Raw genomic sequence first — 16,556 nt, 5'->3', positions numbered from 1 at the left:
CTGGCACATCCCACTTCGCTGCAGGTCCACAGTCCACGCCCCCCCCCCCCCCCCACAAAAAGTACTACCGTTATGCTAAAAAATAGAAAATTGCTAAATGCGAAGGAAAAGCTAAAATACTGCTTCCAATTCAATTTGTCGTCGCACAGATAAACACGCATTTTTGCATTTCGGATAAACAATGAATTGGAAAACAGCACAAATCAAATTTTATGGCAGTATTTTAATGAAAATCAACCCTTTTTTGATTGTTTTCAAATCTGCCATGTATAGTAAAAATCAAAAAACAACCCTAACTTTGTTTTTTGATTTGCGTTTCAGAATATGAACTAGAATAAACGGAAGGCACACGGACCAAAACCAGTTTTCTTTTAAGTAATATAGAAACTGATCACAGCTGTTTATCTAGTTTATGGAGGAATGTAGTTAATCATAGAACTGGCATCCAATGTTATGGAAAAAGTATTGATTTTGATTCTAGAATCTAATTTAGGGGTCGGCAACCCGCGGCTCTGGAGGATCACTCTGATGTGGCTCAGCTGCATACTTGCCGACCCCCCCCCCCCAATTTTCCCGGGAGACTTCCGGATTTCAGTGCCTCTCGCAGAAAACTCCCGGGATTAATATTCTCTGATTTTCACCATTACAATAATAATAAGGGCGTGCCGTGATGGTACAGCATTTAATGCCCTCTACAATCTATATAAACAACGTGCCAGCCCAGCCTCTTATTATATGCATCTTCTGCTTGCATACGTAAGTGACAGCAATGCATACTTGGTCAACAGCCACACAGGTTACACTGACGACAACTTTAACACTCTTACTAATAATGCGCCACACTGTGAACCAAAACCAAACAAGAATGACAAACACATTTCGGGAGAACATCTGCACCTTAACACAACATAAACACAACAGAACAAATACCCAGAATCCCATGCAGCCCTGACTCTTCTGGGCTACATTATACACCCCTGCTACCACCAAACCCCGCCCCCTCCCTGTGCGTCGGTTGAGGTGGGCAGGGTTTGGTAGCGGGGGTGTATAATGTAGCCCGGAAGAGTTAGGGCTGCATGGGATTCTGGGTATTTGTTCTGTTGTGTTTATGTTGTGTTACGGTACAGATGTTCTCCCGAAATGTGTTTGTCATTCTCGTTTGGTGTGGGTTCACAGTGTGGCGCATTATTAGTAAGAGTGTTAAAGTTGTTTTATACCGCCACCGTCAGTGTAGCCTGTGTGGTTGTTGACCAAGTATGCTTTGCAGTCACTGACGTGAGCAAGCAGAAGCCCCATACAACGTGTGACCGGGCCGGCACGCTGGTTGTAGTGGGCGCTCAATGTTGTATCATCATGGCACGTTCGAGAGAATACTTGCCCTGATATTCGTAGTCTCCCGGAAAAATTGGGAAGGTTGGCAAGTATGACGCTGTCAAGCGCCATTTATATAAAACCCGCGGGCCGCAGTAACATTCAATTTTCATATTAAGGTGTGGGCCGCGTGTCTGAGACCCTTGGTTTATACATAGCACAACGCAAAAAAAACAACTTTGAATGCAGTGTTATTTCATTTTAAATTTCAAAAGATGATTGTGGCTCCCATTGTTTTCTTTAATTTGTGAAACTGGTCAAAATGGCTCTTTGACTGGTAAAGGTTGCCGATCCCTGATCTAATGGAATCGAGAACAGATTCTGAATCTAATCGTTACCCCCAATAATCTAATTGAATCGAATGGTGTGATGCCCAAAGATTCACAGCCCTAATATACACTGTTGTCGTAGGAACAGTTTATGAACTGAAGACCCTTTGTATCTTATTAATAATGAATCAAATTATCAGAATATGTTTAGGGGCAATACAATACAAGCTGTGGAAGAAGAAAACAAGGCCTGACCTGCAACACCAGGCTCTGGTCGAAGTTGTAGGCACTGGGTCGTCCTTCCAGGGTGGAGAAGGCCACGTTCCCGCCAGTAAGAGGGGAGATGTCGCTGAACTCTCCGGTGCATAAAGCCGTCCTTTCATCATCTCCCTGGCGAAGGAAGCCCTTCTCATCTTTTCCGTAGGTGTCCCGGCAGGAGGCGCTGTAGAACTGATAGGGCAACCAAGGTCCGTCGACCTCGGTGCGTTTGTAGATGGCGAAGCTCTCGGGCCGACTGGTGTAGAATTTCAGTCGGACGTAGCTTATCTCGAAGGCCTTTCCTGTGGAGCACACGTTGCATCAGCCGAACTGAAAGACGTATACCGGGCTATTTTTAAATGCTAAACTACGTGTTATTTAGGCCCTGGAGCTAAACAAAAGCTGACTCAATTGCAACGGAGAGAAAGAAAACATTCGGGTGGGGGGCGGGGGGAGCTTTCATTTCCCACGCTCCTCTGCAGGGTAAACAGATGTCTTTCCTGCAGGACTGGCTGAGAATGTGTTGCGGGAGACAGACAAGAGGCAACAAGGCAAGAAACATGTATGGGTACTCCTGCAAATTTAGAAAATCATAACAGGATACCAATATACTACCGGAAGTGTTCAATGCCTTGTGGATTTGGGGCAAAGAGAGAAAGCAGGAGTCTTGTTATTTTTTCTTTACAAAGGAGTTACAGTCAACACCATTTCCTGGAAACGACTTCCTTCATGTTTCTGATTGGCTCGAATGGTTTTGTGGTTAGAAATTTACCAGTGGTATCTTAGAGCAGACGACTCGAATTGGAGGAGTCGGATTTGACTATGAACCCTGCAGTTGAATCGTCAGATATTGAAACCCCCCTCCCAACTCCGTGGTAGGGAGGCTTGTTGAGGCTCTGCATCCCAACACCTCCGCCATTTGTGGGGGGGGGGGGGCACGCATTTGCCGGACCGGAGCCCCCCATCGAACAGAAGCCTACCTCACTGCTCCCCTCTGGCAACGATAGTGATCCTCCCTACGGGAGCCTTGTTACAAAGTTTACTTCCTCTAGATGAAGGGTCTCCAAGCTGTCACTGGCAAGCTACCAGTAGCCTTTCTGAGTAACTCGCCAGAGGCTTCGCCCTATTATGCACAGCTTTGTCTACATTAAGCCGGAAAACTCCTTAAACAAATAACTATTTCGCCTTAGCCCCGTGCCATCCACACTAACCCATCGTTTAAGGTTACCCTCTTTGGATCATTTTTTACACGGGAAAGTGCGTCGTGTATGTCTTGAATCTCCGGCTCTTAGCTCTGTATGGACTCATTGATTGTTTACAAACTGAGTTCGGAGAGGAAGTGAAGTCAGAAAGACAGCGCCACACACAGTAAGTAATATCAGAAAGAACGCGCCACAGCCGGCTTAGAACAACCGGTTTCGTAACTCTGAGCTAACCACTGGAAAGACTGAGGAGAGTCATCCATGTACAGGCACTTGTGGAAATCACACATGAATATCTTAAGAGGAGGAAAAGCGCGATTGCAGCTATTTGGGATACAACACATCTCAGTCGGCAAGAGAACTTTCGAATGTCCAGGTCAGCTGTGATTCTACTTACCGAAAAACTTTGTCCGTTTGTCGAAGGAGCGACAACGAGAATGCGGGCTCCCGTGATTGCGATACAAAAGGTAGCGTGTACTTCGTATTACCTGGCCGACGAGGGAAGACTACGGAAAATAGCGAATGCATTGGGACTGGCAAAGCAGACTGCATCAGTTATCGTCCGCCATGTACGTCGCGGACTCAACGTCTAGGTCCAGAGTATATAAAGTCACCAAAAACTAATGGACAAGGAAAGTGAAGGCTAAAGAGTGAGGAGTGTCCTGACCAGATCCATAGATTGATTGTTGTAAGATGTTCTTTATCACATTGTTTAAGTGTTTATTAAATATTTAATTAATTTATGATGGCTCAGGTGTGATTCACTACAATAGGGCCCCACAACACACTGGATTCCAGTTCATTGAAATACCACAACACTGGATATTGTTCAGATAAGTTACATTTAATTTAAGAACTTGCGCACAAAGCAACACTGGAGGTTTGATTGATTGATTGAAACTTGTATTAGTAGATTGCACAGTACAGTACATATTCCGTACAATTGACCACTAAATGGTGACACCCGAATACGTTTTTCAACTTGTTTAAGTCGGGGTCCACGTTAATCAATTCATGGTGACTATGACATGCGCATTTTTCGCGCATGCGTACTAGGTCGCGTTGCGTCGGCGGACGGAGGGGGGGAGGGGGCCCTAAACGACAACATTGTGTGTGTGTGTGGACAGGGATAAGGTTAGGTGTGATATAGCCTGTATAACCTTAGCGTAGAAGCAGCCTAACACTTCTATACGCTGGCCGAAAAATCAAGTCTTTTAGATCGTCTCTTTTACGTGAACGATTAGTATTAGTCCGCAGAATCCGTTCTAAAAGTTATTTGGATAGCTATTAAGTCGATAAGTCGTTCGTTCTGTAAACCACACAGATTAACTTGGACGGAGCGATCTATGGAGTTACAACCGGCGTTTTAAGGATGTAAGTAAAGTTGCAAATGAGATATGATTGGGGATCCTTAATAGCTATGCTCTAAAACCCAAGAAAAATCTACTTTTTAATGAAGCAGATTTGACTTCAAAAATCCTTTGTGGAAGACACACAGGTATACATTTGTTTGACAACTTTATTAATTATGACTTTTCCTGGGGAAACTTCTATCCATCCATCCATTTTCTACCGCTTATTCCCTTTGGGGTCGCGGGGGGCGCTGGAGCCTATCTCAGCTACAATCGGGCGGAAGGCGGGGTACACCCTGGACAAGTCGCCATCTCATCGCAGGGCCAACACAGATAGACAGACAACATTCACACTCACATTCACACACTAGGGCCAATTTAGTGTTGCCAATCAACTTATCCCCAGGTGCATGTCTTTGGAGGTGGGAGGAAGCCGGAGTATCCGGAGGGAACCCACGCAGTCACGGGGAGAACATGCAAACTCCACACAGAAAGATCCCGAGCCCGGGATTGAACCCAAGACTACTCAGAACCTTCGTATTGTGAGGCAGATGCACTAACCCCTCCTCCACCGTGCTGCCCAATAGAAACTTCTATTGTAACATTAAATATTTATTAGCATTAGAGATGTCCAATAATGGCTTTTTTGCCGATATCCAATAGTCCGATATTGTCCAACTCTTAATTACCGATTCCGATATCAACCGATACCGATATATACAGTCGTGGAATTAACACATTATTATGCCTAATTTTGTTATGATGCCCCGATGGATGCATTAAACAAGGTAACAAGGTTTTACAAAATAAATCAACTCAAGTTATGGAAAAAAATGCCAACATGGTTCTGCCATATTTATTATTGAAGTGCATTATTTTTTTTAACATGCCTCAAAACAGCAGCTTGGATTTTGGGACATGCTCTCCCTGAGAGAGCATGAGGAGGTTGTGGTGGGCGGGTTGGGTAAGGGGGAGCCGGGGGGTGTATATTGTAGCGTCCCGGAAGAGTTAGTGATGCAAGGGGTTCTGGGTATTTGTTCTGTTGTGTTTATGTTGTGTTACGGTGCGGATGTTCTCCCGAAATGGGTTTGTCATTCTTGTTTGGTGTGGGTTCACAGTGTGGCGCATATTTGGAACAGTGTTAAAGTTGTTTATACGGCCAACCTCAGTGTGACCTGTATGGCTGTTGACCAAGTATGCATGGAATTCACTTGTGTGTGTAAAAAGCCATAGATTGGGCCGGCACGCAAAAGCATTGTCCTTTAAGGTACGCCCCCGATATTGTTGTCTGGGTGGAAATCGGTAGAAATTCGAGAGAATGGTTGCCCCGGGAGATTGTCGGGAGGGGCACTGAAATCCGGGAGTCTTCCGGGAAAATCGGGAGGGTTGGCAAGTATGACTGGGAGACGCAACTGCTCTGTGGCGTTTTAAAAAGTCATAAATGTTACTTTTTGAAACCGATACCGATAATTTCCGATATTACATTTTAAAGCATTTTTTGGCCGATAACATCGGCAGTCCGGTATTATCAGACATCTCTAATTAGCGTATTACAATTAATTTTATATTCTTTGTAGTTTTTGACCGTAGAGTTGCAAAAACAAGCAGTTTTTACAAAATAAAAAAGAAACAAAAAGTCATCAGGAAGAAACACAAATAACAAGCCAAAGTGGACAAGTCACAAAGACAAGACACAGCTGGGTAGAACACTCGGTACATAAGGTTTTCCCTCGGGGAACAATAAAGTTTGAGTCTGAAAAGCTGATTGAGAAAGACATGAAACCGATGCCAAGAACCATGTGCCTGGGTTTTAAATGGCCCGGCTTGTTGACACAAGTCTTATCAAAGCACACAAGGCGGTCTTCGTCACTCATTGAGAGATTTACTTCTCATTCCTACGACTCCCTCGCTCTTCAAACATTCATCGGGAAGTCCTCTTGACTTGTGTTACGCTAATCTGCCAGGACGTGAAGCATACACAAAGCATGTAACTACGAGGAGTAACATGTCTGCCAACACGGATCGCTCTTCTCGGGATCTTTGTCCTACATCCTTGGACACACGTTAGAACAGGGACGTGGGGGGGAACACACCCCTCCGTATTGTCTCAGCTCTGCAGCATCTCTCTTGTTTTTGCAGCCGGCTCTAATGGTTTCTTTCCTCTCGCAGCCAAAAGATCGTTAAACTTTCATTTACTCTCCGCGTGGGGTGACCGCAGCCCTGCCGGCACCGAGGCACAACTCATCACGGAGGCAGGAGATGATGTCGGATTCGCCCCCCCTCAGGGGATGAAAGGCAAAGTTGCATCTGCAAACGATACTGATGTCATTTTGCGCATGTGGTGTTTAATGGTTCGCGATTGGGAGAGGTGTATTTTTGAGAATTCATTAGAGCTCATGTGGGTACGACCGTGATGATGTGGCTCCGGAAGATAATACGAGACACAACAAACTACCAATGATTACCGATAAATATGAAAATTACGACTACTGTCACAAAAAAAGATGACTATTGACCGAAGCTACCTCGAGCATTGGCAAGTGAATATGATTAGTTCGGTCATCTTGGTTCTAATATGATTCCAAACTACTAGAGCCTGACTTTAATTAGGAACAATCCTGGGGAGTTTGACGAGGATGAATAAAACCACCTTCTTCCGCTTATCCGAGGTCGGGGCGCGGGGTTAGCAGTCTAAGCAGGGCAGCCCAGACTTCCCTCTCCCCAGCCATTTCGTCCAGCTCCTCCCGGGGAATGCCGAGGCGTTCCCAGGCCAGCCGGGAGACATAGTCTTCCCAACGTGTCCTGGGTCTTCCCCATGGCCTCCTACCGGTCGGACGTGCCCGAAACACCTCCCTAGGGAGGCGTTCGGGTGGCATCCTGACCAGATGCCCGAACCACCTCATCTGGCTCCTCTCGATGTGGAGGAGCAGCGGCTTTACTTTGGCTCCCCCCGGATGGCAGAGCTTCTCACCCTATCTCTAAGGGAGAGCCCCGCCACCCGGCGGAGGAAGCTCTTTTCGGCCGCTTGTACCCGTGATCTTGTCCTTTCGGTCATAACCCAAAGCTCATGACCATAGGTGAGGATGGGAACGTAGATCGACTGGTAAATTGAGAGCTTTGCCTTCCGACTCAGCTCCTTCTTCACCACAACGGATCGATACAGCGTCCGCATTACTGAAGACGCCGCACCTGTCGACCTCACGATCCACTCTTCCCTCACTCGTGAACAAGACTCCGAGGTACTTGAACTCCTCCACTTGGGGAAAGGTCTCCTCCCCAACCCGGAGATGGCACTCCACCCTTTTCCGGGCGAGAACCATGGACTCGGACTTGGAGGTGCTGATTCTCATCCCAGTCGAACCGATCCAGTGATGAATAAAACTTCAGTCAAAATTACTCAAAGGAGATAAAGGAAGCGGAAATATAGGGGGTGCTTCGGTTTATGAACAACTTCCATTCCTACGGACGGAACTCATGGTCAAATTGGACCTAAACACCAAAGTCAGCCACACAGAACACAAGTACATACAAAATACAATCGTAAACATATTAAATACAAAGACTAAAAAAGCACTTGGAAGGCGCAGATCTCCACCAGGCCATACCTTCCAAGGGTAAAAAAGTCTTAATCAAGACGTGATCCAGATCGTCCCCGAAATGTACCGTATTTTCCGGACCATAGGGCGCACCGGATTATTGAGCGCACTGCCGATGAATGGTCTATTTTTGAGGTTTTTACGATTATAAGGCGCATTAAAAGGAGTCATATTATTTTTTTTCTAAATGTAAAAGACTTCCTTGTGGTCTACATAACATGTAATGGTGGTTCTTTGCTCAATATGTTGCATAGATGATATTTTACAGATCATCTTCAAGCCGCTTTCTGACAGTCGCTTCCGGATGCGCTGTTTTGTGGGCGGTCTTATTCACGTGGCGCACCTTCGGCAGCGTCTTCTCCCCGTCATCTTTGTTGTAGCGGTGTAGCGTGCAAGGACGGGGGTGGAAGAAGTGTCAAAAGATGGCGCTAACTGTTTTAATGACATTCAGACTTTACTTCAATCAACAACGGAGCAGCATCTCCTCATCCGGAAACAACAACACCGGAAATGTGTCCCGTGAAAAACCGTCCAACCGGAACTCTCTAATAACTAAAGTTTCTTGGGCGAATAATGTAAACTCACTACACCGGTATGTTTTAGCGCTTTCATGGCGAGTTTGCTGACAGATATAAGTAGGGATGATGTTCGAAACCGGTTCTCCCGGTTGTTCGATAAGAAAAGAACCGATTCCATGGACTCGAATCCCTTTTTGAGAACCAGTTCCGTTATCGAGGCCACTATAGTAAAGAAAAAGAGTTGGTTCTTTATTCGAATCCCTGGGAACGAATCCCGTCCCACAGGAAATGCCCTGTGAGACGGCAATGTTATGCCCATTTGATTGTAGACTCTTACTGACACCTTGTGGCGATATGAAAATACTACGCGTCATTAGTTTGGGCACTTCCGGGTTGGCGACGTCAGTTCAGTTCATGAGACAATTGAGAAGTAGACAAGTTGTGTTAGCTCTTACAAGCCTTGGAAAAGATAAGTCTGTAAGTAAACTGTTTAACTTGTTTATGTAACTCAATATTAAGGTGGAAAGTGGTTACATTTGATACTAAGATGTTTATTGAAAAACAATTTTTGTGCACTGTTTCAATGGATGTTTTGAGGACAGTCGTGTATTTCCACCATCGAAATAGTTTCAACACTCAGAAGTATTTGTTTGACGATGGTACTGTATATTTGTGTGAAGCTAATATTTACATATTGTGTATTACATTTCAGTATGTTAAATTAATCACATGGCTGATACATTTGTCATTGTGTGTATTTCGGTTTAAAAAAATAATAATAATAACAGTCCAGTGCAAGACAAAAGTAAAGATAGGAAAAGACAAAGCTAGATCAACAACAATAAAGAGCCTAAATGGATTAATCTGCTTTGGAACTTTATTAGACGTCTTGGATTGTTTGTTAGCTGTCTGCCTGTGTGTGTAGTTAGTATGTTCCAATAGCAGCAGAAGTGCACTTTTTGGAGAGCTGTATTATTTTCAGTTTTGTGCCCAAGGGACTGATTTTATTTAACACTACATTATTATTTATACACCTATAGTGATCACAGAGACAGGTTGTTTTTGTGTTACTGTATATATTTGTTTTTCTGAAAAATCCCACGTAATATACTTTGGGTAACAACAGTCAATTTTTTTTTTTTTTTTATTTATTTTTTTAGGGGGTAACAGTCAATATTTATTTTTTTATTTTTTTTCTTATAAAATAAAAGTGAGCTTTTGTTAAACCAAATCATGTTTTTTTTTTTCATATACAACAACCTATATAGATTCGATAAGAGAATCGATAAGGAATCGGTTCAATAAGAGGATTTGATAATGGGCTCAAACATCATCCCTAGATATAAGTAATAACTTTACACTACTTTATATTAGAAATTGTAACAGCGGAGGATGAATGTACCATAGAAATACTTTTGGAAATATAGTATATATATATCCATCCATCCATCCATTTTCTACCGCTTATTCCCTTTGGGGTCGCGGGGGGCGCTGGAGCCTGTCTCAGCTACAATCGGGCGGAAGGCGGGGTACACCCTGGACAAGTCGTCACCTCATCGCAGGGCCAACACAGATAGACAGACAACATTCACACTCACATCCACACACTAGGGCCAATTTAGTGTTGCCAATCAACTTATCCCCAGGTGCATGTCTTTGGAAGTGGGAGGAAGCCGGAGTACCCGGAGGGAACCCACGCAGTCACGGGGAGGACATGCAAACTCCACACAGAAAGATCCCGAGCCCGGGATTGAACCCAAGACTACTCAGGACCTTCGTATTGTGAGGCAGATGCACTAACCCCTCTTCCACCGTGAAGCCCCGGTGTATATATATATATACATACACATATATATATATATACATATATATATATATATATACATATATATATATATATATATATATACATATATATATATATATATATACATATATATATATATATATATATACATATATATATATACATACATACATACATACATACATACATACATACATACATACATACATATATATATATATATATATACATATACATATATACACAATATATATATATATATATATATATATATATATATATATATACACACATATACATATACATATATATATATGTACATATACATATATATATATATATATATATATATATATATATATATATATATATGTATGTGTGGGAAAAAAATCACAAGACTATTTCATCTCTACAGGCCTGTTTCATGAGGGGGGGTACCCTCAATCATCAGGAGATTTTAATGGGAGCATTCGCATACCATGGTTTATATAGGGCACAGAGTGGGTGGGTACAGGCTGGCCTAGGGGCGTGGTGATTGGCTCATGTGTTACCTAGGAGGTGTTTCCGTCTATGGCGGCATGTTGTTACAATTTCGCTGCGCTTGTTGAGGGATGACAGGTCTGGACGGTAAATAATAAACAGTTTCTCTTTCAAGCATAGGTTGCGTCTTTTATTACCACTATTGTAAGGTGTGCTGGATGCAAGAATTTGCCATGTTATTGAATATTCAACATTATTGTCTTTGAGGTCCCAAATGTGTTTGCTGAGTTCTGTGGTATTTCGCAGGTTTTTGTTCCTGAAAGAAGCCTTGTGATTGTTCCATCTGGTTTTGAATTCTCCCTCGGTTAATCCTACATATGTGTCGGATGTGTTAATGTCCTTGCGTATTACCTTAGATTGGTAGACAACTGATGTTTGTAAGCACCCCCCGTTGAGAGGGCAATCAGGTTTCTTTCGACAGTTACATCCTTTGTTGGTTTTGGAGTCGCTCTGTTTGGGGGCCGACGGCTCATTTGCAATTGTTTTGTTGTGGTTTGAGATGATTTGTCGTATATTGTTCATGCAGCTATAGCTCAATTTAATGTTGTTCTTGTTGAATACTTTTCTTAGGGTGTTGTCTTTGGGAAAGTTTTTGTCAATCAGATTGAGGAATTTGTGTCCAATGTTCGTTGAGACGTTTTTGCTGTATGGGGGGTTGTACCAGATGATGTTTCGTTTTCTGTTCTTTTTTGGCTGGTTTTCTGGCGTGGGTTCATAGGTGAGGGTGAAATTGTATCCGCTTTCATCAAGGGCTTTTTGGTACGGGGGGGTTGCTTGGTCAAATTCAGCTTTGCTAGATGACAGCATCGATAGCCTTTTATTGATTCCGGTAGGTATTCTTTTCGTGGTGGTGGGTGGGTAGTTGCTGTCATGGTGCACGTATTGGAGTGTTGTGTTGGGTTTCGTGAATGGTTGGTAGCTGTTATTTCTCAGGTTGAAAGTGACGTCAAGGAAGTTGACGGTTTGCTTGTTGGCTTCAATCGTGATCCGTAGGCCGTTCTCTTTGAAAATTTGGCATATGCGCTTCTTGGTATTCTCGCTGCTCCTTGGCAAGGCGCGACACACTGCCAGTCCGTCATCACGGTAAATACCAAGGTTCAGATTGAGGCTAGCGAGCTGGGAGAGGAGGAAACTCCCAACGAGTTCACACGTTTCTGCTCCGTCAAAACTTCCCATAGTGACGTCAAATGTTGCATTGTTCTTTTTTTGCCATGGTGTACTGTTGTGGATGAGAATGGAGTTTTTTGCGTGGATGATGATGTTTCTTTCGTTGCCTGTGATTGAGTCGTAGTCTGAGGCGAAGTCTAGTGCTTGAGTCAGTAGGTCTTGCGTGATGGAAGGGTAAAATTCCTCGATATCAAAGGAGATAAAGTTGTGCTGTTGTTTGTCTTGGATGTTGTTGAACCATTTGATTACTGCTGCTGTATTTCTCCATTGGTTGAGTGGTGTTTTGTCCTTGATTTTTGTGTTGACTCTGTCCAGGATTATTTTGCTGATTTTTCCTATTTCAGATTTAGTTGGGTTTATTAGTCGGCATGTTGGGTTATTTGCGAAGTTGGGTTTGTGATCCTTCAATGTGATGAAGGCTTCCTTGTTGGCTGTGGCGTCCACCCTGTCCTCAATGTCCAGTTCAGCCGCGATCCTTTTATTTTCCAGGTGGATGTTCTGTAAGGTGCTGGGTTGTGCTTTTTTGTATGATTTGGTGATGCTTCTGTCCAGTAAGGTGTGGTGTTCTGGTATGTCCATTCTGTAGAAGTTTGTGGTTTTATCGGCAGCTATGATGAGGTTGTTTACTTTGTTGATGCGCTCCTTGTCATTTTTCAGCTTGGTGAGGAGTGGGTTGCGGATTGGCTTGAATTTGACTGATTGTATCATTTTGAGCATGTCGTTCTCAAAATCCTTTAGTTCCTCAACTGTGGGTGGGTTCTTGGTAGATTTGAATCCGTAAGTTTCCTTTTGCATTCCTTTTGTTTCAGGGTGGAGGAAAAAATGTGCTTTCCACCGCATCCTTCTTAGGAAGTGTTCCGTCTTTTCTATGAGCCTTAGCTTGTAGTCATTCTGCGCGGGTATGGGAATGTTCTTCGTGGAGTAGTCGATGTTGAATTTTTCCATTTCTGATCGTCGTACAGTGCTCAACAAATGTCAATATATATATATATATATATATATATATATATATATATATATATATATATATATATATATATATATATATATATATAAATAAATATGAACTTGAAGTGCCATCCCATGGAATTGTCCAAAATGTTTTGGTATCCTGGAGCATTCAAAGTTCCTTTCACTGAAACTAAGGGGCCAAGCCCAACTACTGAAAAAAACAACCCCACACCATAATTCCTCCTCCACCAAATGTCACACTCCGCACAATGCAGTCCGAAATGTAGCGTTCTCCTGGCAACCTCCAAACCCAGACTGGTCCATCATATTGCCAGATGGAAAAGCGTGATTCATCACTCCAGAGAAGGCGTCTCCACTGCTCTAGAGTCCAGTGGTGACGCTTTGCATTAGACTCGGTGATGTATGGCTTAGATACAGCTGCTCGGCCATGGAAACCCATTCCGCGAAGCTCTCTGCGTACTGTGCATGGGCTAATTGGAAGGTCACATGAAGTTTGGAGCTCTGTAGCAACTGACTGTGCAGAAAGTCTTTGCAGACACCCCTCTCTGTCAGTTTACGTGGCCTACCACTTTGTGGCTGGGTTGCTGTTGTTCCCAAAACTCTTCACTTTTCTTGTAATAAAATTGACTTTGGAATGTTTAGGAGTGAGGAAATTTCACGACTGGATTTGTTGCACAGGTGGCATCCTTTGACAGTTCCACGCTGGAAATCACTGAAAGCGGCCCATTCTTTCACAAATGATGGGTGGCCAAATACGTTTGGCAATATAGTGTATATATGTATGTATATATTTATGAAGATGAAGTAGATCACCTCGACTTGGTCATATGCAAAAGCGTGGGCCCCCCCCGGTCTATACCATTTTCACTTTTGTACAGGACTGAATTAAAAAAGAAGAAAATCCCAACCATGTTGGATTATTGAAGGACTTTTAGTTGTGAACTATCTGCGCAGCTTTGCGCAGGACTGCTTGCATCTGGGCGTACATCTTTGATCTTACATGCAAGCCCATAGAAACGGACACTTGTTTATTTTGCTGACATTGTACTGATATCCGATATCCATACTTGCCAACCCTCCCAGATTTTCCGGGAGACTCCCGAAATTCAGCACCTCTCCCGAAAACCTCCTGGGACAAAATTTTCTCCCGAAAATCTCCCGAAATTCAGACGGAGCTGGGAGGCCACGCCCTCTCCAGCTCCATGCGGACTTGAGTGACGTGTTGACAGCGGCCGGTCTGTTCTCACGTCCGCTTTCCCACAATATAAACAGCGTGCCTGCCCAATCACATTATAACTGTAGAATGATCGAGGGCGAGTTCTTGGTTTCTTATGTGGGTTTATTTTTAGGCAGTTTCATTAACGCGGTAACAACACACAACAACAGCAGTCACGTTTTCGTCTACCGTAAAGCAGTTCTTCTGCCGTAAACAGCAATGTTGTGACACTCTTAAACAGGACAATACTGCCATCTACTGTACATGCATATGTGACAATAACATCTAGGGCTTTTAGAGAGTGCAGTGCACAACTGCGCACACAACAAGGAGACGAAGCAGAATGCATCATCAGAGAGGGTGTTCAGCATGGTTAGAAAAATAGTGACAGAGAATAGAACAAGGATGGACAATTCAACCCTTAACTCAACAATGAGTAGATGAGTGTTATGTGTGTGTATATGTGTAAATAAATGAACACTGAAATGCAAGTATTTCCCTTATTTATATATATATATATATATATATATATAATCTAATAAAATAATTATATTTATATATATATATATATATATATATATATATATATAGCTAGAATTCACTGAAAGTCAAGTATTTCTTTCTTTCTGCTATACTATATATATATATATATATATATATATATAGCTAGAATTCACTGAAAGTCAAGTATTTCATATATATATATAAAATATATATATATATATATATATATGAAATACTTGAGTATATATATATATATATATATATATATATATATATATATATATATATATATATATATATATATGAAATACTTGACTTGGTGAATTCTAGCTGTAAATATACTCCTCCCCTCTTAACCACGCCCCCTCACTCAACCACACCCCCCGACCACGCCCCTCCCCACCCCCCACCTCCCGAAATCGGAGGTCTCAAGGTTAGCAAGTATGCCGATATCAATAACGGAATTATTGATTTATTCGTCTAGACCTGTGTAGACCAGGGGTCGGCAACCCGCGGCTCTAGAGCCGCATGCGACTCTTTAGCGCCGCCCTACTGGCTCTCTGGAGCTTTTTAAAAAAAATGTATGAAAAATGGAAAAAGATGAGGGGGAAAAAATCTATTTTTTGCTTTAATATGGTTTCTGTAGGAGGACAAACATGACACAAGCCTCCCTAATTGTTATAAAGCACACTGTTTATATTAAACATGCTTCACTGATTCGAGTATTTGGCGAGCGCCGTTTTGTCCTACTAATTTTGGCGGTCCTTGAACTCACCTTAGTTTGTTTACATGTATAACTTTCTCCGACTTTCTAGGACGTGTTTTATGCCACTTCTTTTTCTGTCTCATTTTGTCCGCCAAACTTTCCACAGAGGTGAGTTTTGTTGATGTTATTGACTTGTGTGGAGTGCTAATCAGACAGTTTGGTCACTGCATGACTGCAAGCTAATTGATGCTAACATGCTATTTAGGCTAGCTATATGTACATATTGCATCATTAGGCCTCATTTGTAGCTATATTTGAGGTCATTTAGTTTCCTTTTAGTCCTCTTAACTCAATTTATATCTCATGACACACTATCTGTATGTAATATGGCTTTTAATTTTTTGCGGCTCCAGACAGATTTGTTTTTGTATTTTTGGTCCAATATGGCTCTTTCAACATTTTGGGTTGCCGACCCCTGGTGTAGACAGTACAGTGCTCTAAAGGGTAAGCTGTGGGACGTTTATAGTCCAGACTAAAACGCAGGCTGACTAAACACTGACAGTCGTGTTTGCTCCCAGCTCGGATTGTTTCATTTCTCCTCCAGTCGTGTTTGACTTCAAAGTGGTGCGAGAGAGCGCCGGCGGCGGCAGACTTTTCATCATTGTTGTACATTCGAGACAGGATGTTGCTTTTCTGTGACTGCGCCCAATGAGAACCAGCTGCACACTTCAATGATGCCAATGTGTGTGTGTGGGGGGGGGGGAGAAAAACCTGACCCTGATTCCTCACCAGCATTTTTTCCCTCCTCCTCCCTGGCTGTGTTTTGTTTGCTCCCCTCCAAGCAGCCAGTGTTTATCATCCCATCTCCCATGTTTAGTTTGGAGAGGCCATGTCGGAGACCCCCCGCCGGAAAACCAGATGTGTCACATTGGTTTTCATACGTGACATTTTTCCCTTTTTTTTTTTGAATTGTTTTTATACAGCCAAAGTGGTGTTGAAGTCAAAGGTCAATTGACTTCAATTGAATATACTGCAAAGACAAGATACTTCACATTCGAACTGGAAAAATGTGTTATTT

At 42.8% G+C, this 16,556-nt stretch overlaps 1 protein-coding gene across 1 annotated transcript in view; it reads right to left on the bottom strand.

The window, feature by feature from the left end:
• The window catches only part of lamc3 (laminin, gamma 3), a 318,369-nt gene that overhangs the window by 292,410 nt on the left and 9,403 nt on the right, over positions 1-16,556 (bottom strand). Inside the window, exon 2 of the mRNA XM_061966493.1 lies at positions 1,896-2,200. Coding sequence (XP_061822477.1) covers positions 1,896-2,200 — 305 coding nt within the window. The remainder of the gene's footprint in view (positions 1-1,895; positions 2,201-16,556) is intronic.

This window comes from Nerophis lumbriciformis, linkage group LG11, assembly GCF_033978685.3.
Source record: "Nerophis lumbriciformis linkage group LG11, RoL_Nlum_v2.1, whole genome shotgun sequence".
Classification (NCBI taxonomy): Eukaryota; Metazoa; Chordata; class Actinopteri; order Syngnathiformes; family Syngnathidae; genus Nerophis; species Nerophis lumbriciformis.
This window is presented reverse-complemented; position numbering and strand designations above follow the sequence as displayed.